General features: G+C 39.0%; 1 protein-coding gene across 3 annotated transcripts; it reads right to left on the bottom strand.

Moving 5' to 3' along the window:
• Window positions 1–93: 93 nt before the first annotated feature.
• Window positions 94–27897, bottom strand: LOC117022632 (H/ACA ribonucleoprotein complex subunit 1). 3 transcript variants are annotated; one of them, XM_033106764.1, is made up of 11 exons: window positions 27251–27369; window positions 26639–26885; window positions 24988–25142; window positions 24015–24074; window positions 20525–20663; window positions 9232–9422; window positions 6961–7060; window positions 6275–6428; window positions 5203–5371; window positions 1806–1984; window positions 131–555 (listed from the first exon to the last, which is right to left on the bottom strand). In XM_033106764.1, the coding sequence occupies exons 2-11, from the start codon at window positions 26871–26873 to the stop codon at window positions 441–443; spliced, it is 1497 nt and encodes a 498-aa protein (XP_032962655.1). In that variant the 5' UTR covers window positions 26874–26885; window positions 27251–27369; the 3' UTR covers window positions 131–440. The 3 variants fall into 3 exon arrangements, with proteins under 3 accessions (XP_032962657.1, XP_032962655.1, XP_032962656.1); XM_033106766.1 differs by lacking the exons at window positions 20525–20663; window positions 24015–24074; window positions 24988–25142; window positions 26639–26885; window positions 27251–27369 and adding an exon at window positions 14572–14824 and having other exon boundaries at window positions 94–555; XM_033106765.1 differs by lacking the exons at window positions 131–555; window positions 1806–1984; window positions 5203–5371; ... (2 more) ...; window positions 9232–9422; window positions 27251–27369 and adding exons at window positions 18254–18558; window positions 18929–19009; window positions 27411–27897.
• Window positions 27898–27977: the final 80 nt, after the last annotated feature.

Raw genomic sequence — 27977 nt, 5'->3', positions numbered from 1 at the left:
ATTAACATAGCAGCTACTTCTGGTCTAATGGAGGACGCAGGCAAGATTCCAGGTCATTGACCCAGTGTAATGCCTGCCATGATAGGGAGAAAGAGAAGAGGCCTTAATCTCAGGTGCCTGGATTCATCAAAGGACATGAGCAATAAGTTTATACATAATGAAATAAAGAAATGTTCCCTACAGTAGCCAACGCAGAAACAGAAGAACTATTAGGTTGGTGCAAAAGTAATTGCGGGTTTTGCAATTATTTTTAACCTTTTAAACTGCAATTACTTTTGCACCATCCTAATATAAACTACACTTGAGGAATTAAGCCTAATAGGACAATAATCTATGTCTGAATTTTATCTAAATGGGCTTATATTTTAAATAAAATTAAAACAGTGCAAAAAAAAAAAAAGTAAGTGAAATGTTTTGATAACTTCTGCTTTCCTCTTATTTTAGATTGTCCCAGAAGTCAATGGGTTTTGAGGTACATCCATTGGTAAAATACTCATGACGGGCATTGCTTGGTGAGTCTGACATTTGAACATGGCAAACATCGCCTTTCGAAACCTACAATGAAAACGGGAAAATTTGGCATTATCCTATAATGACTTGGAACTTTAAAGCACTTTCAAACATGGCTAAGAGGCCACTGCTGCTAACTGACATCTTTAGATAAATCCTTGCCTCCGACTTTAGCATCTCCTATTGAGAATCTTTACGAATGTACAAAGGATAAAGACCAATTTTATGCCATTGATTATAAACATTGAAGACATTTAATAAAAATCAATAAATTATATGTGTTTAAAATGACACGTCTTATGTCAATTGCAAAGATTTATTTATTTGAACTAAGGATGTGTATTTCATGCATCTGTTCTTCCGAACAAAGGCCAGTTGAAATTAAGGCGAGTCTGAGGATGACTGACCTTTCCAAAAGAACAACCAATAGGTTCTGAATTTGAAATCTGTTCTTTGCTCTTCTTATGTGGTCTGTTTGGTCTTTTTTATGTCTCAAAGTTCACATACCTGTAACTAAAGCTGTTCTCCCAAATGTGCACATAAATACATAAGTTTAATGGAGGCACCATTAGCATTCAAAGATCCAATGACTTGCTCTCTACTGAGCAATTTCTCTACTGAGATATTTTTGGCAAATATTTAAGCAGAGTAGATTGGTTCATTATATCTTTCAGCCGCCACAGGAAATAATCTAAGCTCCACTGAGGAGGCAAGAGAGAAATCCTTACCGAGAGTCCCAATAAAGGGGGGAAAGGGCTCTTGACTACCCACTCCTGAAGCCCTCCATGCTAGCACTGGATTTTTCTCTTGCATTTGAATGACATGTCTTCTTTCTAGTAAATATACAACTATGCTACCCACTCAGGGAACCCCACATTGCTTTGCCTTGTCCATTTTACGGTAACGGAACCACTCTTTTCTTTGGAATACTGATTCCATGTATTTTGGAGGCGGTAACCATGAGAACCCAGCTGAACCCACCAACAACCTTCCAGCAGCTTTTCTCCCAAAGAGCCAACTGAGATGACATTCACAAGCAGGGATGCTTAGCTGTTAGGACTTGGCTCTTGGGTTGCCTGTGATCATCTTGCTTCCATGTGAGAAGAACCTGTCACAGAACTGGAGCTCTAGGCATTAAAGTTTCTCCAGTGGCATGAGTCAAATAACTTCTATATGAGTTCAAAGTGAGTTTCTGTCACTTACCTCCCCAAATGTCTTAGAACATTACCTGTTGCCTTTTTAACATTCTTTCTGTATCTGTTATTTTATTCGGAAGCATTTTAGACATTACTTACTTTTTATTAGCAACCACAAAAATACAGGGATTGTAGAAGGTAGAAGATTTGGCAAACAGTGGAGCAATGATGGCCATTGAGGGAGGAACCTTCTTTGGGTCGCCAAAGGAAGCCCATAAGCACACGATGGAATAAGGAGACCACGCCACCAGAAACATGAGTATCATTATCACAGACATCTGTAAAAGAAATCAGTACTTGCCAAACCCCAAATCTAAAATACCTGAATAGCTAATATATCTCAAACAGCACGAAAAATTATCCAGACTGTAATTTGAATAACTCTATGTTGGTTATGACATAAAGGAAAAATTGATCTTTCACCCTCGTTGTACTTTGCTCATGTGCAAAAACAGAAGTTATCTATAATAGCAAGAGCTTGTGAAATGGATAGAATGTGACACATATGTAGACAATCCCTGCTTTCTTTTGGTGTGCTAGTGAAGAATACGAAAGCTGATGAAAGGGACATATAAACCCATTCCTAACCCATTTCTAGTAATTGTGCTATGGACTGCAGGCATTGTGCTTTTTTTCTTCACTGTCATTATCTGCTAATCTAAAAATAACTTTCTAACTTATTAAACTCAATCTGAAAACAAAAGGCCTATACTGAACTCACTGAATTCAAATACAGATGATTTGAGCTCAACATATCATAGGTCCAGTGCAGACAGTTTTGTAAAGGAGCTCCCCTGGCATCTCATTTAAATGCAAATTTATAATTTTACATTGTTCCCTCCTGATTGTCCACTAAAATGATGGAAAAGAGGTTTAAAAAGATATCAGACCATAAGGACTAAGAATCACAGATAGACAATAACTCTGTAAAAATTAAAACTGAATAAATAACTCTTGGACAAGTGGCAAATTACTTATCAGACACAAGAATGATTAAAAAGAAAATTTAAAAATTTTTAAAGAGCTAGCAGTGAGAGAAAACCAAACACAGACTAATCATTGCACAGAACTACAGAAAGTTTCAAGAATTCGAGGTGACAGCTAGCTCTGAATGTGGGGCTGCCCATGGAACTTAAAACAGGAGAACTCATTGAAATCTGCAAAAAGGAGCAGACTTCTGAATCCCATCTGCACTCTGTCAGGCAGCGGCTCCTTCCTCTCCCAGAAGTATCCCAGAAGGTCAGTGTAAGAGAGAGGAAAGCAGGGAAACTCAGACTGGGGGACACTGGGCTCAGCTGAGAGCTGGAGTGCTGTACTGAAGAGGGGTGCTGCATGCTGTCCCCAACCACCCACTCTGAGCCCTAAACATACAGGTAGACAGACTTATACCTCCTACCCAGGCACATGAAAGAAATCTTTTTGGAAACTGACCAGCCCAGAAGATAATACCTAGAGATACAGATTGTCAGAAACCCCTCCAAAGAAACATCCCAGCAAAAGAGCCCATCAGGAGCTTACAATCAGTTTTTTAGTGCATCACTCTTCGGTATGCAGGTACAGTCACTGACCACCAGACATCGAGGAAACACGCAAACTGACAGGCAGAGACCAAAATGGTGCAGAAACTCAGGGGAAACAAAAAATACGTGACGAACAGAAAGAAAATGTAAATATATACATCATAACATCACAGAACTGAGAGAAGATATAAAACAAGAAGAGAAGTCTATTAAAAAGTAGTATATGATTCTTTTATCTATAATAATTATTTTTATCCTGTATATAAAAAAAAGAGCAAAATTTTAAAAATGTAATAGAAAGGCTGAACAAGATGATTAGCTCGATCATGATTAGTAAGGAAAATGAGATAGATGAGATGTGCAGCTGCAGGGTCAGATCCTATCTTTATTTAAAATTTTATATTGCATTCAGTATGGGTTTTGGCATTAATTTGGATGTTCTAAAATAGTTCATTAAGTACTACTTTTTTTTTCATTACTGAGTGTTAAGGTGCCTGCTTAAATTTTGCACCCAAGGCTTGAGCCTCACTCTCCTCAGCCAATCCAAGACCTGGACAAGGTTGTGAAAATCTCTCAGAAAGTAGAAACAAAGACAAACAAACAAACAAAAAAAACCCAAACAGGAACAACATAGGAAAGATTCTTTTTTTTTTAATTAGAAGATAAATCCAGGAAATGAAATAAAATAAAAGGATTTCCAGGAAAAGAGAACAGAGACAACAAAACAGAGAGGGGGATCACCAGAGAAATAATACCAGAACTCTTGCAAAGGGGAGGACCTGGGTCTTCACACTACAAGCACTTTCCAAGTACCAGCACATGGGTGAATAAAAAGCCACATCAAAGCACATCACTATAAAATTCCAGAAAACTGGAGACACAGAGATGATCCTACCATCTTGCAGAGAAAACACACAGATTGCTACAAAGGGTCAGTCACCAGAATGCAGTCAGCCTTCTCACTCGCAACACCAGAAGCCAGGAGACGATAGAGCACGCCTTCAAAATTCTCTGAAAATCATTTTTCTACTTAGAATTCTATACCAGACAAACAATCAGTCAAATATGATAGTAGAATTTTAAGACATTTTTAGGCATCAAAAATCTTTAAACATTTACCTCCCTGTAACCTTCTCAGGAATCTTCTTGAGAAAGTACTCCACCACATGGAGAGGGAGTAACCAAGAAAAAGGAAGACATGCAACCCAGAAAAAAGGCGATCCGGCCCAGGACAGGCCAAAGGCACTCCCAGATTGTGACGAAGGCGATCCAAGGATGCCAGCCTTCTGGGCAGTGATTTTAGAGAATGCCCAGTGTAGAGCAGAGCAAGGGGCCGGGGAATGCAAGGAAGAAAAGTTCCAAGAAAAGGAGAAAGTCGATCCAGTCTCTGATGCATTTGAAAATACTGAGAGGAAATTGACGCTGCTGGTGGAGAGATTAGAGATGAATTAGTGACAGGTACACAGAACAGTAAGCAAACAAAACTACAAAGGGGAAGGGAAGAAGAGGTGGGAGAGAGAAGAAAGGAGGAATAGGAAGAAAGAAAAAAAATTGTTAACTCCATGGGGGGAAAAGAGTTTTATAAAAAAAAAAAAAAAATCAATAACAAATCACAGACCCCTACAGAGATCTGGAATAAACAGTATTTAGATAATCACAATAATGTAAAATTGACTCCAACTAACCAAATAGTAACATTATATTGACAAGATGAGGAGAGAGAAATGTTGATGGGGGAGAAATGGGAAAGGTTGGTGGTATAAGAGAAATAAATTCTCATTGTCCATAGTAGGAAATCAAGAAGTGATAGCAAACAAAAATATCCAAAACAGCAGATAAGCATATCATTTAGAAACAAACACCAGAAAAAAGAGCCAGAATAAGAAGTGGGAGGGAGAGGTGATTGCTGAGGCCAGGGGACGATGTATGCATAAGAGTTTGATTACAAAAATATTTTAAGGATTTTAATGTCTTACCTTTGTTACATCTACCTGATCTGACCAATTACTGTTGAGGTACTCAGTGCAGTTACCAGTAGTATGAAACTTAATGGATCGAGCGACATGGTAATAGCAGTAAAACATCACTGTCAAGGGCACAATAAAATTTACCGCAACAGCTGTCATCGTGAAAGAAACAAAAGATCTGAAAATAAGAAAATGGAATCATTAAATTACTAGTTGTTTAATGTATTAAAAAGGGAAGGGAAACAGAATAATTATTAGAAATAATACTGGCACTATCCAGCAGTCATTATATTATTAAATAGCTTAGGAAGTAATTTGATATTTAGACTAGGGGTTGGCAAACTATGGCCTATAGGCAAATCTAGCCTGTCATCTATTTGTGCAAATAAAGTTTTATTGGAACCACATTCACTTACATAGTGTCTATGGCTGCTTTCACAGGCAGAATTGAATAGTTGCAGCCGACAGTCTTGCCTGTAAAGCCTTAAAATATTTACTTGTCAGCCCTTTACAGAAAATGTTTTAGATTTAGATTTAGTTTGAGAGTTAGAAATTTTCTATTTGTTTTTCTGAGTAATCTTTCCTTTTCTTTAACAAACTAAATTATCCTCTTTCCCCTAGTAAATATAGAGGAGCGTTACTACCCAGCAAGCAAATCTTTGCAGTGATGGTGCTTTTGCTACGTAATTCTCAGAAGATGCTTTATCACCAGATCGTCTTGAAAAGATAGAAAAAGGAGTCTGCCTGGGCTTTTGCAGAAGCTGCACACTGTCTAACAATACTAACACTCTCTTATCCCTCTCACATTCTCCCTCTGAGGTGCAAATATCAGAAGGGTACTCTGTACCCCCGTTGCTGCCAGAGGAGAGAGAAGAAGTGACAGGGTAAGTGGGGCAAGGGGAGCTGGATGGCCTTTACTTGCAAACAAGCGTAATTCAATGCTGGAGTCACATTATCACCACCAAGGAAGCCCTTTGCCATGCAGTGTGTGGAAAACATTTGATCTGAGTTTAAATTTGAAATGGTGAGAAGATGTCTACATTAGAAGCATTTGATTATAAAGGGTAACAGTGTGTCTTACGCATCACTTTTCCGCCAGTTTATGGTACAGGTGGCCCCAGTAGGATCTGGGGCATAACTAGCCCACCCTGTGACGGGCATCACAGCCCAAAAGAGGCCATTGAGCCAGGCCCCCGCAACCATGCTGACGTAAGTGCTGGCTGTCATGCTTCTTCCTGTGAACAGACAGATGAAGTATGAGCATCATTTGCCAATAATGGAATTCACATCTTTACTTTGTTTTCACTGATGATTCAAAGTTGTTATCAAGTCGATTCTTTACAGAGCACTTTAGCTCATTCAAAGCCTATCTACATGGATTCACATTCTGAAAAAAACAAATGACATTTAACCTGAAACCTAGATGATACAAAGGCTCAGCCACAGGGTAAGAAGAGAAAAGCACTTTCCAGATCCAAGGAAGAAGCATCTACAAAGATCCCACAGCGGGAAAGGGCGTGGCCAGGACACCAAAGCGAGAGGGCCCTGGCCAAGGCTAGAAAGGTGTCAGGGCTTTGGAGGCTGTTATGAAATTTGGGTTTTATTCTAAGCATAATAGGAAATCATTGAAAGTTTTGAGCAAGGATTGCCAGAGAAATAAGGCTGACCATGATTGTAATCCATTACAGTTATATGTGAAAGTGAATGTGTGTCAAGTGATACTTACAAGAAATGGATTCATTGAGAAAGCAGAAAAAAGTGCTGTACCTGCATGAGGACGGCAGAGGGTCAGGTATCGATCCAACGCCACGACTGTGAGTAATCCGATACTTGCCATTCCAAAAAAGATATTCAATCCCGCATAAATCTAAAAATCAAAATTGGAAAGAATCCACCATTCTACCCACTCTCCAAGAGACATTTACATTTTTTTCCCTTCTTCCGCCGCCCCCCACCACTCCGGTTCAAGCCGTTGTTTCTCAGTCTAGTTGTGTAGGACACAGCTCCCTGGCCCATGCTGGTATCCGCCGCTCACAGAAGCTCAGAGCAGTTCTCCCTGGCTGCCGGCCACTCATGGCAGCCCACAGCAGCCCACAGCAGCCCACACCAACCTCCCCACAGCAGCCAACACCAACCTCCAGCTGTTCACAGCAGCCCAGCTCCAGGGAGAGCTGTTGTTCACAATCTTAGCTGTAGAGGGTGCAGCTCAATGGCCCATATGGGAATCGAAACCTCGACCTCAGCGTTAAGAGCACAGCGCTCCAACCACCTGAGCCACTGGGCCGTCCTGACATTTACATTTTTATCCCACTGCTAGAATATATTTTAAATACATTAAATTTTTTTTTATTTTACTGATTTTAAAATACATCTTCCAATGTCAAATTGTAATAGGTTTAATAAAGGCATTTATAGAAAGTGTTTTGGGACTTCATTAAGTAAAATAAAGTTTTTTAAAAATTTAAGACATAAAGTAAAACTTCTACACAACATACTCTATAAACAGAGTGCAAAAACAGACCATGTTAGGTATAACGCATATAACCAACAAAAGAGTAATATTCAGAAGGGAGGGCAGCCGGTTAGCTCAATTAGTTAGAGCGCAATGCTCCTAACAACAAGGTTGCTGGTTCGATCCCCACATGGGCCACTGGGAGCTGCACCCTCCACAACTAGATTGAAACAATTACTTGACTTGGAGCTGATGGGTCCTGGGAAAACACACTTGAATAAATAAAAGTTAAAAAAAAAAAAAGAATTAAAAAAAAGTATTCAGAAGGTAGAAAATTCAATAAGAGGAAAAGACAAACAGAAAAAATAAGAAAAGATGTAAACATATTATGTATTCAAAGAAATGTAAATTATAAGACACCATTTTACACCCATCAAAATGATAAAAATGTAAAAGTCTGACAGTCCCAAGCATTCGGGAGAACGTGGAGGAAGTGGCATAACTATTTTGGAGAGCAATTTGGCCACATCTGATAAAATTGAAGATGAACATTTTCTACAATCCAGCTACCCTCTCCTAAACAATGTGTCTAAAGAAACTCTCACATATTGTAGGAGACAGGTATAAGAACATTCATTGAAGCCTTCTTTAGCACAGAAACCTATTGGGAACAAATGCTCCATACCAGAAAAATGAATAAGTATGTTGAGATATGTTCATAAAATGAGTGACTTACAGCTACATCCATCAATATGGTGAAACCTCAAAAATATAACATCATAATATCGCATAATGAAAGGAAATTGCATAATGCAAACAATATACTATTTATACAAAATTTAAAACATGCAGACAGTATCCAGTTTATGTATACTCATACAACAAACAATATGTAGTAAGAAAGAAAAACATTCATAGGAAATAAGGGAATAAAATTGGGGATGGTATGCAATGAACTTCAACAGTATCTGTCAAGTTTTCTATTTTTAAAAAGAAAAACAACCTGAAGCACATATTGAAAAACATTAAGATTTGACAAAATTGGTTGGTGAATACGTGGGTATTCATTATTTTCTATTATGTACTCTCATTTTACTGTCTATATAGTTTAAAATAAACTATTAAAAAAAACAAGCCAAAAAATCTTACTTCTCTACTACAAATTAATGCAAATTAATCTATTTCTTTGTCAGTAAAAATAATAGCAGATATTATGATATGTCATTGTTCATTGTTTCAAATGAAAGCAGGGTATTTCTCTTTGAATTTGCAATATGCAAGTTTTCATTTGAATATGCAAGTTTTTATTTGAATATGCACGTTTTCACTTTTCTTCTCGAATGCTAATTTGTTTTTTTTCCTTTGGGTTGGGGAAATTTTGAAAACTTAATAATGGCTAGCAATTTCATTTCTCTTATTAAAGAATACATTTCCCAATCACTCCTGGAGCTGCTTTCAGTAAGAGCACCATATCTATCACCTTACATGATCTTATTTGATTGAAACCCTTGGGATTTTTTTAGACATTTAAATTTACATCTCTTTAATCTACTTTATTTAGCTTTCATTGCAAAGATCTCCAATACCTGACATCCTGCATATCCAAATTTCCAACTTCCATACAGATCTGAGGCAGCAGACATGGGATAGCCGATACTACTGACCCCGATGTCAGTAACAGCCAGGTTAATGAAAATTGCATTTGTGGGTGTCCGAAGTTCCTTGTACTTAATGAAGATGCCCAGAACTGTTATGTTGCTGAGAATACTTATCATACCTGAAAACATACACAAAACATCAAACACTTTTAATTTAAATGTTTAAAAGTAGTATCAAATTTAAATAGGTAAGCCCCTTCAAAAACATAGCCAATCTATTTCAGTTCATTTGAAGAGTTCCAGCTATTCTTAAAACTAGTTTAATATCTTTACAGCCCTCCTGTGAAATAGAAATAAGAAAATTAAAACAATCTGCCAATTGCATAAACCAGCACTGAAGGCTGGTTTTAATGTCATGACTATTAATTACTTTGTCTTTGAAATTCCTCCCCTGCCTTTCATGATACCAGTCCTGCTTATTTGGGGGATCTATGTAGGACCCTACCATCTGTTTTGGCAGTTGAACTTCCTCCTCCTCCTTCCTGAAACCCAAGACTCTTCTTTCTCTATAGTTTCCTTTCTGGAGTCTCAACTATCATACTATCCTACAAGCTCTTCTATCACTTTCCAGCCCTGACCCATGCTCCAGTTCCATATCCCTTTTCATTCAACTAATTGTCATTAAACATTTAAGAATCTATGTGTATAAGATGAAATGACTGTTCCAATATTACTTGAAGCTTAACATGTCCAAATCTGAGTTCTTCATCCAACACACACACACACACACACACACACACACACACACACACACACACACACTGCAAGGTTTGGCTATCCAGAGAGGAAGTCAGGCTGGCTTTCAGGTACATTGAGATGCCTCACAGGTGATCACCCTCAAATTCCCAGTCTGGTATCTGACTCTTACCCTTGTGTGTGCAGAAACTCCATTTTGGTGTCCCAGAATTGACTGAACTCGGGTAGACAGATGACTAAACTTCTTAATCAGAATGCCAATGTATTAATTTACAATCAGAAATATTGTTGAGTGGACCACATGTGCGTGTTACTTAACACCCCCTACATGCTGCAAAGTATGCGTAAGTTTCCCATAACCCTCATGTGAGCCATACTAGGTCCTAACAATGGGGGAGGGGGATGAATAGACAAATGCTTGAGCCATCATTGGATCCCTAGGGGCGAAAGGAGGGTGAACAGCAAAAGAAATAGCGTTGTGTTCACCATGGTGAAGAGAAACTAGTGAGCTGCCACCACCACCATCACCACCACCACCACCACCACCCCACCACCCCCACTATTGTCTGAGAGAGGGAAGGTTTCCAAGCACCAGCACACAAAAGTATCAGCTAAGGAAAAACTTCTGAGATTGGCACCTCAGTTAAAATTTCCATTTATTTTCCTGTTACCCTAAGCTTCCAAATTCCTGTTCTTTCCCCCTCCATGATGCTGGCAGAATGAACTTGCTACAACATAGAATTAACCACAGTTCTTCTCTTCCCCAAACTTCAGTACTCTCCACTCTGTGAGATAAAAGTCCACATGTCCCAGCCTGATATTCCAGGCTCTTTGCCTCAATCTGTTTTCACCCTTTCCAAGCAAATTTCCACACTTGTCAAATATGCCCTCCATTCTAATTATCAAATACACCAGGCTTGTTGTAAATTTTGACTCATATTTCTCCCACTTGAAACATCCTACTTCTTTCCTCTGTCTATCCAAATGCTACCCATCCTTCAAAATTCTGTTCAAGCCCAGTTCTGCCCCAAAGCCTTCTCTTACCCACAGAATACTCTCTAAATTCCCGAAGAACTTGTTTATATTATACTTAATCTTACGTGATGATATATTATTTAACTCTTTTATGTATTTCTAGTTTCACCGTGTATACAGATGGTGCCCAAAAAATGTATACACATTTTAATACCAATAACAAAAGATGAATACAAGTCATGTGTATACATTTTTTGGCAACCCCAGGATTTCAGATGCCTAATGATTTCTGTGTTCTATGTGACATATAGATTTATTTAATAAACAGACCGCAACTAAAACTCATATTGCTTAATTTCTATTATTCTTGCAAAGCATAATTAAGGCACAATGACAACAAATTTGATGATTCTTTGGCTCTAATTTTAGCATCTAGTATTGTAGCATGTACACAGCACATATTCTAAAAAGCATAATGAAGAATCTTTTAGGCTAGCTACAAATTTGATGATTTAAAAAAATCAGATAAAACACAGTGCAGTAAGTTGCTGCCTACCAAGTGTGCAACCAGAATAAAGTAACCATTTACTGCGGTATGAGGTAAAAAATGTAGCCCTTTTCTCTGTTTTCTCTGCTGCTGTTTCAAACACACTGCTTCGTTTCCCTTACTGTAAATGTTTTCTAACAAATAGACAATGATCATTTAATAGTTAGGTCTAAGTTAATTTATTTCCCCTTGGCTTCTGTGGCTTTTCTCCAATCTTTGGCAGATCCTTCTTCCTGGCCTCTCTCATCCCTACCTCATTAAATATGTGCATTGTCCAAGTTTCTGTCCTACACCCCTTTTCTTTTCATATTCAACACATACTCTTTGTGCTTTCCTACTTATCCAAGGCTTTATGCTGATCCTTTGCAGGTCGACCTCATAAAACTCAAACCCATGTGTCCAGCTTTTTACTGGACATCGCTCAAACTGAACCCGAAACTTCTCCTGCTCCCAAACTGTTCTTGCCCAGGTATGCTCCTAATTTGGAGAATAGCTTTGTCATCTATCCAGTACCCCAAAAAGAAAACCTAGTTGTCATCTTTGACGCTCCCTCTCCTTCTCCCCCAATCTCCACATCCAACCGATGAGTCGAACTTCTAGCTCTTGAATGTGTCTACTACTTCCTGTCCCCACTGCTGCTACTCCCTCCTTAGGCTTTTCTAATCTTCATCACAGAGACTCCCACCTGGTCCCTTAGCTACCACTGTATGCAGCACATTGCCTGAGTGCAAAACATATCATGTCATTCAGTGACTCCTACTGTCTTTACAACTTAGGTGGTTCTTCACTACGTGGTACACAGCCATTTCCTCCAGCCTAATAGCTCTCACCCTTCGTTTTACAATTAATTCATAATGAGTTTATTTCAGGTCCTTAATCCACAATGCCCTCTTGCCTGCCTCCCAGCTTTAATTATAGAAAAGGAGGCTGCTCAAGTTGGTAAAAGTTCATAAGAGCTAAAATCTAAGAGGAATAGTAAATTAAAAATGAAATTAAAAATGAAAACTCTAGGCTTTTGGTAAAAGCAACAAATAAATGCTTTCACTGAATTGTTTTCCTCATAGCTTTGGGTTTGATTTGGAAGTTTAAGTGGGTTTTATCAAAGGGAAAAAATTAGGGGAACTAAAGAATAAATGTTTGAACAAAAGCATAAAGAGGTTAGATGTGCTCCCTTCAGTTCAACTACCAAAAATACAAACACATACTCACAGTATTCCTTGATAAAACAGACCCTTGTGGCTATAATGTGAAGGCTCTAGAACCAAAATGCCCAAGTTCAAATCCTGGCATAAATACTTAGTAGATTTGTGTATTGGGCAAGCTACCTAAACTCTTCATCTGTATAAATGGGGAAAATGACATGCATTTGCTTACTGAATTAGTATAAGAATTATTCTGCACATGTAAGTACTCAGAACAATGGTTGGTGTATACCAACTATTCAAATGACATTAGTAGTCACGGCTGTAGTAGTGCGTGGGGGTGGTGGTAGTGGTCATCTGCGTAATAGTAACAAGATCATCATTATTAATGCTACAAAGGTCAGAACCCGAGAGAACATTTTTTTAACAGAAAATTTTCTTTGCAGGCTATTTTCATAACCAGTTCACAAATGATAGCTTTTCTTGGTCATCTACAAAAAAACTAAATCAAAAGTTTGTACACAAAATATTTCTATGTAATTGTAGTAAGATTTTCTCTTTAAGTAGCATAGAGTTGCAAGAACAAAAAGTTAAAAATAGAACTTGTCAAGTACTTATCATAGAGGTATTCAAATGAACAAGTTAGCATATCACTAAAATTTACAAAAATTAACTGAGGAACCACAGTTTCTGGCACACAAGTAATACAATTGTGAATTACGGGGAAACTAATAAATTATAAATAAACTGGGTACAGTAAAATTTGTAATGCTTTTCACTCTGCTTTGAATATATTTGAAAATTTTTCTACATCAAAAAAATAAAATAACCCAATATAACAGTTACTCCTATTAGGTTGGCGCAAAAGTAATCGCTGTTTAAAAGATTAAAAATTGCAGAAACTGCAATTACTTTCGTACCAACCTAATAAAATGCATTTTTGAGCATAGTTGAAAAGGAAGTGACTGCTCAGTATAAAATTTATACAATTAAACCTATACATAAAGAAGATAATCAGAGAACTTCTATTGTCTTTTTCCCCTTTTTTTTTCCTCAGGGAACAAGTCTTTACCTTAATCCAATATACGCATCAATGAGTGTGTATATGTGGGGAGGAAGATACAAATATTAGTCCAACACCTACTGTGTAATTTAGATGCATTTATGTGTCATTTAATTTTACTCTTCACAACAATTGTGACAAGTAGCTTATTCTTATCCCTGTTTTACAGATAACAGAAGAACAAAAAGATAAAGGAACTTGTTCACTGTTGCAAAGATACTAAATGATGAAATCCGAAGCTCAAGGGTTTTTCAATACAGCATTCTGGAACAGCTGAATTTTTACCCTCTGTCCTCAATGACAATACGCTCCGCTCTCTTTTTATGACTTTTTCTTTCCAGGACATTTCAATCTTAACTCGATTCCACCACCAAGGACAAAACTACAAAAAAGATCTACGAGAATCGTAAATGAAATAAAATTACACTTTTGCCATGGTGTAGTCTTCCCGTTAAAACTTAACAATGTAATAAGCAAATATATGAGCATAAAAGAATTACTCATTTTATAGAAAACTTTTCTCAGCCCCACTTAACTGCTCTCACATTCAAAGTAATTGGGGACGTTAACCACCATACCAATACTTTCATTTATCCTCTCACCTACATTCTTACTTGATCTTTACAGCCAGGAAACAGAGCAAGTATAGTATCATTACCCTTATTTAGAGGAGCACTCCAACTCAAAAAGGGTAAGTGACTTCTTGAGGCTGGCCAACAACATGGAACGTGAAGCACTATCTCTAAACCCATGCTCTACCTACTACCTCATGCTGAAAACCTGTTTTTCTTCACCCATTCGAAAGCAAAATTACTGTTTAATGGAGTAAAAATAATTGTACATACCTGCCATAATTAAGTAAGCTGCAACAATATTGTGTTCAGTCTGTGACAAGACGGAGACACCTTCACTTTTAATGTCTGAACTGTTGCCTAAATTATTCCTTAGCATTTTGGAGGGAAGATATTGAGACAGCCTTCACTATAAGAGCCTTCAATAATTATGAAATGTTGTTAAGTGCCACTGAGTTAAGAATTTTCAGAACCAATCATTTCCACTTAGAGACCTCAAAGAATGGCCTTTTCATAGAGGCCCTTCTATAACAATTGTGACTGGGCTAAAAAGGATTTTAATTCCCAAAACAAGGGGAAAGCTTATTAGCAAAATAAAGAGAAATACCAAGCCACACATTTTAACCAATTTGGGCATCAGCCTTATATCTAAGGAGATTATCAAGTGCAAACATTCCATGTAAACAATAAACCTACTCAGAAAATCAAGTGCAGGAGCTGAGTTAACTGTTTTCTGCTAGAAATCAGTTCTGAAATTAAGAGCCAGACTTGGTCCTCTAAAACTATTCAGATTAGAGTCCACTTTCAGTTGACTCTTTCAAGTTTTTCCATTTTGATTCCTTCTGTTTTTTCCATAACAATATATCTATTAATAAAAGAAGTAATCTTCCTCCATCCTTCCAAATCTCACATCCCTAAAGGTAGTAATATTGTTTGGTATACATCCTTTGTTTTTCTTTGCTTATACAAACATATATATTCATATGGGTTTGAGATTTCTCTCACTTTAAATAAAAGTGAGGAGATATGCATATATAAATCATTCTGTAACTTGTTTTTCCCTAAAGCCTTATCATAAATTCCAGGTCTATAAACATAAGTCTAATTTATCAACAGCTCTACATTTCATAGCATGGATATAGCATGATCTACTTATCAATCCACCTGTTAATTTACCCTACACTGATATGCGCAAGTAATTATCTGATAATAATCATAGCATTTATCAGTCAAGTACCTGGATTCAATCATTCGTTTGTAAAGTACAGGGCAATTCTAATACTCTGGACTACCTTGTTATAACTCAAAAAATGGGTTACATAAGTGAGTTGCAATCGAATATGAACATTTATTATTAGAATAAGATACCCTCAGCATCTTTTTTTACCCGTATTTTTAATGCCATGTAGTATCAGGTTCTTCTCAATAGTGAATTTCTTAAAATCAGTAATGTTACAGAAATGCTAGATGCACCAAAGTTAAGTGTAAGTATATAACAGAACCACTAGAGGGCTATATTTACCCATTTAAGTTAATTTTATAAATCTTAGAATGGCGTAGCAGGAAGGGACTCAAGAGAATCCTTTTGCCTCAATTCTCTGCTATTATATAAACTGACAAAGTTGAACCAAGTTGGTTGCCCTGTCCCAGATCTTACAGCTCCCAGAATTCAAATTTTTAATAAATACTCCAGAGTAGCTATACTAGTAAAGTGAATCTCATCAGTACTCCAATACCAAAATATTTTCAAACAACCCCAAAGCAATGAACATAAAACCTAAGTAGAACTCTCCCTTTTAAAAATCTATGGGTTGTTGGTTTTTAAATCTTTTTACTTTTTTTTGCATTCAGTATTCAGAATAAAACAAAAAAATTTTGACTATGCTTTGGATCATAGTCTCTTCTGCTTCTATAATGAATTATACCTAGTTGTAGCCTTCATTTAAACTTTCCAGAAATAACTATTTTTATTTATTAAAAAAATGAAGAATAATTCCAAAGATGGCCAACTATCTACTGTAGGTAAGTTTTACAGATATGAGGGTGGTAGGTGCATTCAAAGTACTTATTCGTGCTTCCTTCATGAATGATACAGAAGAGTTATGTTGGGATGAGGCTTAGAATACTAAGAAACATAACTTTCAAATCAAAATGTTTACACAGCTCACAATTCTTTAATTTCATAAACTTCAATTGCCTCAAGTCAATCCTCCTTTCATAACTCTTCCCAAATTTTCAGGAATACCAGGAAACATTGCTTATATTCCAATCAACTGTTTAACTGCTAAGGCAGTAAGTGCATTTTAACACGATGCAATCAGAACGTTATTCAGTAAAAACTCAGAAGATTTAATATGTGAATAATCATCCAAATATCTTTTACAATGGAACCCAGTGATACCACAGTACCAAACTTATTAATATTAGGCTCCCTAAACATGTGAACTTGATTCAAAACTGAATGTACCAAAGGAAACTCAGAAAGAACTATTATACTATAGGAAGAAAAGAGAAAAATAAGATGTGGAAATAAAAGCTTAAAGATGGCCAATGACCACAAAATATACCTAAATAAAAGGTGAAATATCCAAGTGGTTTGTCTACCAACCTACACACTATTTCCATCATAGCTATTTCAGACTTTTGTTAATGATAAAAAGTGTAGGAATGTTACACTATCATCTGTCCTTGGGACAATGCCATGGCTTTTCTAGTGCTTGCCATGTATTTTACAAACCAAGAGTAGAAACCCTGGCCCTAACTTGCACTGAAAATTTCAACGCAAGGATTCTAAATCAAATAGCCTCCTTTCCCATGTTGTAAAAAGCAATCCCTTCTTCCTGTGAAACAGTAATTTTCAACATATTTGTTCATCATATATATTTATGGCCCCCATATTTACTAATCCTGCTGCAATTCCATTAATCAAAAATGGTAGCAAAAACCCGTAATATTGACATAGGCAGTATTATATGCTACTCACACAAGCATTCAAGAGTTAACTAAGTATTAGGTTAGAAAATTTAGCAAAAAATATGGCAATATCATTCCTTCTGAGAAAACACATTTTGGTTTCTATTGCTCGTGTAGTATCAAGAAGTAACCATGATAGCAAGTTAGAATACTATGAAATGAGACCATTTCCCATGCCATTGATTTTTTTCAATGGCATGGGAAATGGTCTCATTTTATCAATGGCAAGGGATGGTCTCATTTCATAGTATTCTAACTTGCTATCACGGTTACTTCTTGATACTACACGAGCAATAGAGACCAAAACCAATTTCATTTCTGATGTCCCTTCCCAGGAACCTGAACGCGAGCAGGCAATCAAATATTTACTTACAGTGAGTAACATCTTAAACATTTAGAGTTCCTTTAAAAAGTAAAATAATACTCAGTAAAACTTTCAACATTCAATCTACATTGAATAAGAAAAATTAAACATCTCTTCAGAAATTTCTTGACTTCAGTTCTCACTTTGAACAGAGCTGTCCCAACTTTAATAGATTCATAATCATACTGAAGTTTTCTAATCAATTGTTAATTGCAATTAGAGAAACTGCTAACACACAGAAGGAAAATACAATAGAGGATGCTGATGTTCTTGTACACAAAAGGCAAACATTTTGAAAGGGGTGTTAGTTTATAAATATGTAATGTAAAACACTGCTCCACTAGCCAATTTTTTAAAAGTTATACATGGAAACAAATCATTTTGTCAATGTGAAAGCCACTGGGTTTAAGCTTTAGTTGTTCATTTTAACTTAAAAAATACCGTGTTTCCCTCAAAATAAGACCCAACCGGAAAATAAGCCCTGGCATGAGTTTTCAGGATGACATCCCCTGAACATAAGCCCTAATGCATCTTTTGGAGCAAAAATTAATATAAGACTTGGTCTTATTTTCGGGGAAACACGGTAGCTCTGGTTTAATAAACACAGCTCCAAATAACTTAAAGGAATAAAACACTTTATTTTAAAAATTCATATATGCTGCAAATGAAAACTGTCCATTTATTAAGCAATCACAGTTTCAAGAATTATATAAAACATGAGAACACTTGTTAATACACTTTTAGAGCAAAACTGCCTATTCTGTTGCACTATCTGTATGATGTTGACATGTAAGTGCCACTGCCATAGTTCTTCAAGACTTGCTCAAGAAACAAGTTTCTGATCCATAGAAGTAGATCACGCAGATTAACGCAGAAATCAGCTGGAGAAGTTTCTGTCAACTGTTACACTTAATGTCCTCTCCCTGATTAAGAGAAAATGAAAGTATTAAGGGATAGAAACATGAATCTTAAATAGTACCATCACCCAAATCTCAACGTTAACATCAGCATTAGTTCTTGTAATGTTTAGCAAACCTACTTTACCAAATTTAACTGTCATTCATATTACAACATTTTATTTTTCAAATTAAAAATACAGCAAAATAAATTAGAAGTAGGTGAAAAAATTCAAAGGGAAAAGCAAAGAAGAGTGACATAAAACGAAGCTATAAAGTAGGCTAGAACAAACACCACCATGGTGTTCTACGTACTTGCAGACAAACAGAAATAAACTTTTAAATGATAAGACAATACCAGGTCTGGAAATTCAGTAAAGATCTTTTCCACACTCACCTCTGAAACCACCGCCGCCTCCTCTCCCTCCTCTGAAGCCCCCACCTCTACCTCCTCCTCCTCTTGCACCTCTAAAACCACCTGAAGATCAAGGAGACATTGATTAAATAACGGCAGTCTATCAGATTCTGATAAGCCTACAAATATCAACACCACTCTTATAAAGAATAATAAATACACACATTATTTCATCTTGCAGAATTATTTAAAAGTTAAAAATGGAGAAACTGTAGCAGTTTCCCAATTGAGCAGCAGGCTAAAACCCTAGTTAGCCCTACTGTTAATGTATGAGTGCCTTAGCTTTTGGTTTTGGTCAATTCTCTTTTGACTGAACAAAGGCTTTTATCCTAAGAACAAGGGTAGCTGATATGGTGGTTTCGCTTGGGGACTGCTACAATAAACACAACGTTCGGGGTGAATGGAGCTGTATATGGACTGTGACTGACACACACATTGACGAGCCCTGAAATTTTAAACTTTTAAAGTGTTTTTCTATTATCCAACACATATCAGCTTCCTATTTCAGTCTTCACTTTTACGTATTTTGGGGGCTAACTTTGTAAGGAAAGATGAATTATTAAAGGATAAATTGTAAAAGGAAACAAACACACTTTTCCAAAATACTGGTATAAAAATATAAAGGTCTAAAAGAAATAGAGCTGTGAAATTTTTAATGTTACATATGAGGTATGAGACTAAATATACCATAGGAAAGAGGGGACTCTCCCTTCATCAAATTCTCAGAGGGGTACTCCCAAAAATATTTAAGAAAGAAATATGTTCAGATCTGTTGAGAGAGTATCTCCTAGCTATCTAGACCTAAAAAAAGTACATTTGTGGAGTGAACTGATAATTGAGAGAGGCAAAGGTGAAAACAGAGTTCTCTCTTTTCTGACCCAGTAACAGAAACTTTCCAACCCCAATTTTCAACTCCTCTCCCTTACCACTTTGGCTCTGCCCGTCATCTGGTCACCCACCCACCACACCATTCACAGATGTAAGCACGCCCAGCCCTGCTCATCACCTACTGCCCACAAGGAGGACTGCACCAAAGTTCTGGGGAAATATGTCAAAATGCTGAGCTCAAAGCAATAATGTATTGGTAATGGTCTTTGACATGACATTAGAAGATGTAGATTTTATTTCTGGGCTGCCAGTTGTTTGATTAGGGCAAATTAACTTTTGTAAGCCTCCATTTCCTCATCCATAAAGTAAGGATAGAACCTGCCCTGAAAGGTTTTGCTGACTATTAAGAGTATACTTGGATATTAAGAGAATGTAAGACCAGCTCTCAGTACATAGTCAACACTCAATGATACTAAATTCAGTTACAATCTTATACTTTATAAAATGCCCAACAAAATATGAATAACACAAAGAGATGAAATCCCTCAATTTTATACTTTATTAGATTTTTCTTTTTAAATAAGTTATGAAACTAAGTATTATTATGGCAATCTGCCAAGATTTGAAAATAGCTTTACAAAATAAACAAACAAACATAAAGGAGGTTTGCCTTTACACAGTTTAATTGCACTACAGAATGAGCTGCAACTTTAAAATCTCATTATAAAATTTTCCCCACAAGTAACTTACCGCCTCTACCACCTCTGCCAACTCCTCCTCTGCCTCCTCCTCGACCGCCCCTGCCACCGCCTCTTGGAGGTCCCTTCTCACCTGGAGGTCGAGGTAAAAACCTCTGCAGTGGCAGCAGCTTGTATGGGTCTATATAAAACTGGAAGTATAACAGAAACAATTAGTGTAATGACTTGGGGGTAGTATAGTGTAATCATGAGAACCTACACACTAAACTCAAAACTGCCTGGGTTCCAATCCCACCCCTACGACATACTACTGTGTAGCCCTAGGCAAGGACTTAGCTTCTTTATGCCTTAGTTTTCTGATCTGTAAAATCAAGGTTATAAAGTACCTACCTCACATAGTCCTTGTGAGGCTCAAAAAAGTAATGTATATAAAGCACTTGAACTTAGGCCACAAGCATTATATGCAAATAAATAAAAACCAAGACCAATTCAATCTCATTTCTCCTTAGAAACAGATAATGCCTTCCAAAAATTAAGTACATTTTCACTCAACAGAACTACCAAAAGAAAAAAGAAACTATTAAAATTTAGCATTAAAATCCAAAATAAAGCATTGACTATTTCAAAACTTTAATAAAGAATCAAATCAGGAACTTCTTACTCAACATAGAAAGTAATGAAGAATTTGTAGAAACTAAACGCAGTCTACATTTAGGGTTAAAGACGACATTTTTCACAATAGTGATATATAATGGGGTATATTTCATAATTTTACACAAAACACATGAGGGTTTCAAACCTATAATGTATTACTTATAACAAGATGTCTGAATGTCTCTTTACCTATCTCCTTATCACTCTTGTGCCCGTCAGAGCACATTCTCTCAAAAATATTGTCTAGCTCTGCACTGTCCAATATGGCAACCACTAGCAATGTGGCTATTTAAATTAATTAACAAAAATTCTGTTCCAGAGTCACACAAGCCACATTTCAGGTGCACAAAAGCTACAAATGGCTAGTGACTACTGTATTCAGCAGAAATTTCCATCACCACAGAAAATTCAATTGGGGCTCGCCCGGTGGCTCAGGTGGTTGGAACGCTGTGCTCCTAACGCCGAGATCACCGGTTTAAATCCCACATGGGCCAATGAGCGGCACTCCCTACAGCTAAGATTGTGAACAACAGCTCTCCCTGGAACTGGGCTGCCGTGAGCAGCCGGAGGTTGGCGTGAGCTGCCATGGGCTACCGTGTGCCAGCATGAGTGGCCGGCAGCCAGCGTGAGCTGCCGTGGGCTGCTGAGTGCTGCCGTGGGCTACCACGTGCCAGCGTGTGGCTAGCAGCCATCGTGAGCTGCTGTGCGCTGCTGTGTGCTGCCATGAGTGGGCGGGAGCCAGCGTGAGCGGCCGGCAGCCGGCAAGAGCTGCTGTGAGCAGCCCTGACCGACAACTGGCGACCAACTGCCTCAGCTGGGGGGTGCACAAGGCTCCTAATCCCAGCATGGGTCAGGGAGCTGTGGCCTACACAACTACACTGAGAAACAACGGCTTGAACCGGAGTGGGGGGGAGAAAGAAAATTCGATTGGACAGCACTGGTCTAGAAACTATTATAATAATCTAATCTGCAAAGAGACAGTCAGAATTTGAACAGTGGATCTAGAAACGAGGAGAGGTACAATGTACCAATTTAGCGTCTGTGATTTAAACACACACACACACACAATAAATCCTCAAATAAATAATGCTGTGAGCAAAGGCAGGCATCCAGATGAAATGTAAGTGGCTATTACAGGCAAATCCTTTTTTTCAGGTCACCAAATGAGAAGCCTGGCTCCTCCGCCCACCGGAAGCAGTGCAAGCTCCCACTGGGTACTTGTCAGGTTTTTATAGCCAGGCACCATCTGCTAGCAACAAGGCAGTGTTCCCATCTCATCTCCTATTCCAGCGGGCTTCTGGGCCCACCAGTCCACTGGCTCCAGGACCCGCTGACCTCCATGTTGCTAAATCCAATGAACAGCTTGCAACAGCATTTTGCCAAAGTTGAGCACTTCTGATAAGCATTTTTATGACACTCTCCTGGATGCCTTGTCCTTTATTGGCAGTTACTTCTCTGTCTCCACTAACAGATGTATAAATTTAGGAGTTGCCCCAAAGCTCTTTTCCTCTCATTCTTTCTTCCTAGACTGTATCATATACTGTCTGTACAATGACAACTTCCCAATTCTATCTCGACTCCACTCTTACTTTGAGCTGCTATGTGAATATCTCACAAATTCTTCAAACTCATTATGTCCAAAACTGAACTCATTGTCTTCCCCCAAATCCCTTCTTCTCCAGTGTCGCTCATTTCAGTGAATGGTGATGCCACCCACAAAGAGGCTAAAATCAGACAATCCGAAAGATGGTGGTATTACTTCAACTGCAACAGCTCAATTACCAAGACCTATACTACCTTCTCTCTCTGTCAGAAATCAGCCATTTTTATCCATTTCCACCGTCACAGTCCTAGTCCAAAATCTCTCTTCCAGGACTGATGCAGCAGCGTCCACCCTGGCCCCTTCACATACAGTACTGACTCTTTCCCAAGGTGCTCTTTTATTTTTCCAATGATCTTTTTAAGTACAAATTTAACCATATATATTCTAATATTTAAAAACAAAACTAAAACTGAAGTCTAAACTCTTTCCCATGACCTTAAGTAATCTAGCCCCTGCCTGCTTCTCTAGTCTTAATTCACAACTTTCCCACTCCTCCGAAATGTTCAATGTCCAAACTATACCTCCACCTTTTTCAGATCCTTCAATGGCTACTGTCTCCGAGACTTGCACACACAGTTTTCTCCACTTGTAATGCACTTCCTGCTCCTCTCTGACTATTGCAGGGGTCCCAAGTGCTGGCCTAACTGTATCAAAGTTATCTAGCTTTCCTTTTCAAAACTGAATCCTGGTCCCTACCTAAGACCTACTGAGTCAAATTTCTAGGTGTGGGACCCAGAAATACATCTTAAAACCTCCCCCAGATAATTCTGATGGGCAGCCAGGTTTGGAAATAACTACTAGGCAACTTTCAGGTCTGAGCTCCAAGCTCACTTTCTCAGAAAGCCAATACACTAAATTTGGTCCCAATACTAACATTCTCATAGGAACCTGTATTTCTTCCATAGCATGTATTATATTACTCAAATATTTCTGAAATCATTTAATATCTGACTTCTCCCAAATAATGTAAGTTCTATAAGTTAATGTTTTACTTAGAATGTTTGATCATGCAAGGCTTTTCAATACGAGAGTTTATTTACATAAACTATAAAACATACTCTAGCAGTTACAGAATTTGCTAATATGACAAAGAATACTTTCTGAAAGCCTGTATTAAATTAATACTCTAGAAGACAAGTTCGGTGGCTGAAGTACAGAATATCTCGATTTAAGAGGTTCACTAGTGATATACTGAGGAAGTTTCAAGTGCCCCAATCAGGACTGCCCTGAGGTAGGTCGTTCACTTATAAAACTAAGGATCCTAGGTATTATAAGCTTGACTCACCTTCTGCAGTTTTTTAAAGGAAGATGCCTTCATGTTTTCTGACAATTTAACTGAAAAATACTATTCATTTTATTAAGGAAAAAGCAGTTAAGATCAAAGAAAATAACCTTCTGAATTCATGTGTAATTTTAAAAATAACAAGGTTAGAATAGATGGAAATGTTTAGGAAAAGTAAGAAATGAGTTTCTAAGAGGAAGTTAAGATTGTTTTAAAACTTCCAATTCCTGGGCCTCAGGTGGTTGGAGCGCCGTGCCCCTAATGCGGAGGGCACCGGTTTGATTGCCACATGAGCCAGTGAGCTGTGCCCTCTACAGCTAAGATTGTGAACGACATCTCTCCCTGGAGCTAGGCTGCCGTGAACAGCCAGAAGTTGGCGTGAGCTGCTGTGGGCTGCTGAGTGTTGCCATGAGCACCGGCAGCCAGCGTGAGTGGCTCGCAGCCATCGTGACAGCTGCTAGTAAGAGCTTCAAAGAAGTGCTGTGAGCGTCCGACCAGCGACGGACTGCCTCAGCCAGGGGGAGAGCAAGGTTCATAATACCAGCACCAGGAAATGATGGCTTGAACCGTCATTCAAGGGGTGGGGGAGAAGAAGGGGAGGCAGAAAGAAAGAAATAGCATTTAGACAACTAGGTAGCAATGTGGGGGATAAAAAAAAGTTAAATCCATTTAAAAAAACAAAAAAACCCTTCCAATTCCACCAGTGACACCACCATATCCAAAAAGCAAAGTGCCTCAATTCTGCGGCATTTATCCAAATGGCAATCATTTCTAAAACCTTCCCAAAAGGGCCTGTCCTTTCAATATATTATATATGGAAATACATTCTCCTCTCCTGATTCTCCTTTATGGTCCAATCTGAGCAATACTCTGTCCAATTTAATGAAACAAGTTAATTTAATCAATACTTAGCTCCAGAAAAAGCAAACAGTAACTTTTCAATGAGATCAGTAAGCCTTCCAATTATAAAGGATACAAAATCTCTAAGTTGTCCAAATATTTCATCCACTTTTCCAATTTGTTCTTTGTTTTCTAAATAAACTGGAGCATTGAAATAAGGCACCTTATTTTCATCTGTGGTACATTTACAAACTATGTCATCTTCACAGGGATGCAGGAACTCTCCTAATACTGAAATAGGACAAGAAAACATTAAAATATAAAACAATTTCAAATGATAGTGACCAACCTCTTCTGGAAGCTTCCCTCTTGGTTACCTGGGATTTCACCTGTTCTGTTCTTAGAGGCAGAAAAGCCTTCCTGCATTCCTACACCAACTCCACAACATACTGGCTACATGACCTGGGGTTAAGGGTCTCACCTTCTCCTCTGTTTCACTGTCCTCATCCTTAGCACAGGGCTGATAACTATTCCAACACCTACTATATAGTACGGTGAGGAATAAGTACAATAATAAATGCCAAGTGCTTAGAAAAGTGCCTGGCACATTGAGACCACTGAACCTATAACAGTTATTTTATTATAATAACAACATTATTTGATTAAACACTATGTTGCATTTTACTCTCTATTCCTCCTTCTCCCCAATCCCTAACTATAAAATGAGTCTTTGTTGTTTTCCTGTCTTTTTTCTCCCCTTTTATACCTTCCCATTACCACCTCTTCACCAATGACTCTTCAATATTTTTCAGGGAAGTCTGGAATCTCAAAATAACTACCTTTATTTCTGATTGACTGTCACCCCAAACTACAATACTGATCACATTCCTGCAAAACCACTTTCCATCCCTATCACCCAGGATCAAAACCTGGAACCTTTTAATAATTTCTACTATCAGCCAAATTATTCTGAGTTTGCTTCCATTGAAATCTCTCTCTCATCTAACCCTTCCTTTTTCTTCTCACTTTCACCATGCTCTCAATGCTTCCCTCATGCATGGACTGTTGCAATGGCTTGGGGGTTAGGACCTTTGACTGTAGTCATTACCCTCTTCAAACCTTGTTGCATACTGATCCAACCTATTCTTCATATTATTTGACTATGTTAATCTTTTCTCCTTTTGATATAGGCTTCTACTGTCAAATCTGTCTCACTTTCCATGGCTTCCATCTCACTCATTGATAATTACTCCAAAACTACTCAAATTAGGTCTTTTTCTTGACTTCTGTAGTTTCCCTTCCAAGCAAAATTTTTTCTCACTTCTCTTACTTACTAGCAATTGAAAACCTGGGCTTTGGACTCAGAAAACTTGCTTTGTATCTCAAATATATCATTCACTGACTGAACACTTATTCCTAATTATGACCATAGCAAAGAAACTAAACTCTGAGTCAGTTTTCTTACCTGTAAAACGGGGGCAGTAAGGGTAAGCACACAATATTATCTATTTCACATCTTCCTTTCAGCCCAAACTCAAGTTCCACCCCCACGGAGCACTCTAAGTGTCCCTCAGCTTCCTTCTTCTCCCCCTTACTTGCCACAGCAGGACTGTAAGTCAGTTTACAGCATCTCCACAGATTTGACTCCCAACCAAGCAGCAACCGCCTATGTGAGTAGCTGCATCTTACAGCGCCTGACTCCCAGTCAAACTTACTGGTAACACAAACCCACCACCTCCGCAGCCCACCCCGACCCCAAAGCAGGCTGAGCGCTGAAGCCGACATACAAACTACATGTTCTGGAGGTCCTAGGTCTTGGCCTTTGTTAAAGCCTCCGCGGCCACCCCCTCGTCCAAATCCTCCTCTGCCGCCGCCGCCGCCTCGGAAATTACCGCCGCCGCCTCGGAAATTACCGCCGCCTCCACCTCGGAAGTGATTGTTGTTGCTGCTGCCGCCGCGATTAAAGCCGCCACCTCCACCACCTCTATGAAAGCCTCCACGACCTCCGCCTCGAAAAGACATGCTCGCTCCTACCTGGAGAGAAAAACAGTGTGTGCTTTTGGTCATCGCAGCCTCTGGGTGCACCAGCTAACCCCTCTGGGCCTCGGTCAGAACACCCTAACAAAGAACAGTAATAATAAAAGCAACCCAGACACCTAACCCACGGCCAAGCCGCCGGCGACGAACCCTAAGGGCGAATGAGGCGTGTCACCTCCCGCCCCACAGTCCTCTGAGCGCCGACCGACCCTCACGAGCCTCGTCCCCATCGTTAGTACCTCCTCCCCTAGCAGGCAGCAAGGTCTTCACGGCGCTGTCCCTTCCTTCCCTCCTCTGTCCCTCCCGCAGCTGGGCTCCGCGTCCAGCATGCCCGGCTGCGCGTTCTCCCTACTGCCACTTACCGGCGCCACGTGCGCCTCAGGCCCGGGAGCGCACACCCACCCGCCCGGTACTTCCGCCGCACGCGATACTCCTCGGCCACCGTACCGGCACCAAGCGGAGGCGGGGGAAAGACCAAAATCTCCAATAACTTTTTTACAAAAGCATAACAAAAACAGTTACCGGCGGAACCAACGACCTGTCACCTTTCCAAAACAGCCTTCAACGCTGGAAGAGTTGCAATAACATCTAACGTCAACCACTGCTGTATGACAGTTAGGGCGGTGTGCCTCCCAACGAGCCGAGGAAGTGACGTCCAATTGCGGCGTCCGTGGCGTCGCGCTGTTGCAGGAAGTGCCGCCGCGGTGTTGCCCTGGGCGACCTCCCGGGTGAGAGGCCCGGCCCCTCTGGCGGCGGCCCCGCGGGTGCCGAGTGCGTGCCGAGTGGCCTTGCTTTTCAGGCTGCGAGATGACCCTGCCCGCTCATCAGTTCGTTGCCAGCTCCAGCCCACATCTGAGGAGCTCTGAACCGTGCTCCGGCCAGAGGTGGATGTGGTCGCGGCGAAACTCAGTGGGAGGGCTCGTCTGCATTCTTGCGAGTCGCTTTTTCCGTGTCTTGAACTACGCGTGATGATGGGCTGAACGTCCGTCCTATGGTTTCACTAGTTCAAGGAAGGAATCAGTGCGCGCGCGCGCGCGTACTGTTAAATAAACTGTTATCTGGTCGAAAGCCAAACCGTATTTTTATCTT

This window comes from Rhinolophus ferrumequinum, chromosome 5, assembly GCF_004115265.2.
Source record: "Rhinolophus ferrumequinum isolate MPI-CBG mRhiFer1 chromosome 5, mRhiFer1_v1.p, whole genome shotgun sequence".
Taxonomy (NCBI): Eukaryota; Metazoa; Chordata; class Mammalia; order Chiroptera; family Rhinolophidae; genus Rhinolophus; species Rhinolophus ferrumequinum.
The sequence above is the reverse complement of the archived record's forward strand: the minus strand, read 5'-3'. Positions and strand labels throughout refer to the sequence as shown.

What these genes read in the sequence shown, in the direction of transcription:
- LOC117022632 (XM_033106764.1), bottom strand. Translation starts at nt 26,873, where the DNA reads ATGTCTTTTCGAGGCGGAGGTCGTGGAGGCTTTCATAGAGGTGGTGGA. An exon ending in AACTGGCGGAAAAGTGATGC is followed by an intron (nt 5,372 to 6,274) that starts GTAAGACACACT and finishes TCTTATTTTCAG; the next exon opens with ATCTTTTGTTTCTTTCACGA. An exon ending in ATCAGGTAGATGTAACAAAG is followed by an intron (nt 1,985 to 5,202) that starts GTAAGACATTAA and finishes TTTCTTTTACAG; the next exon opens with ATGTCTGTGATAATGATACT.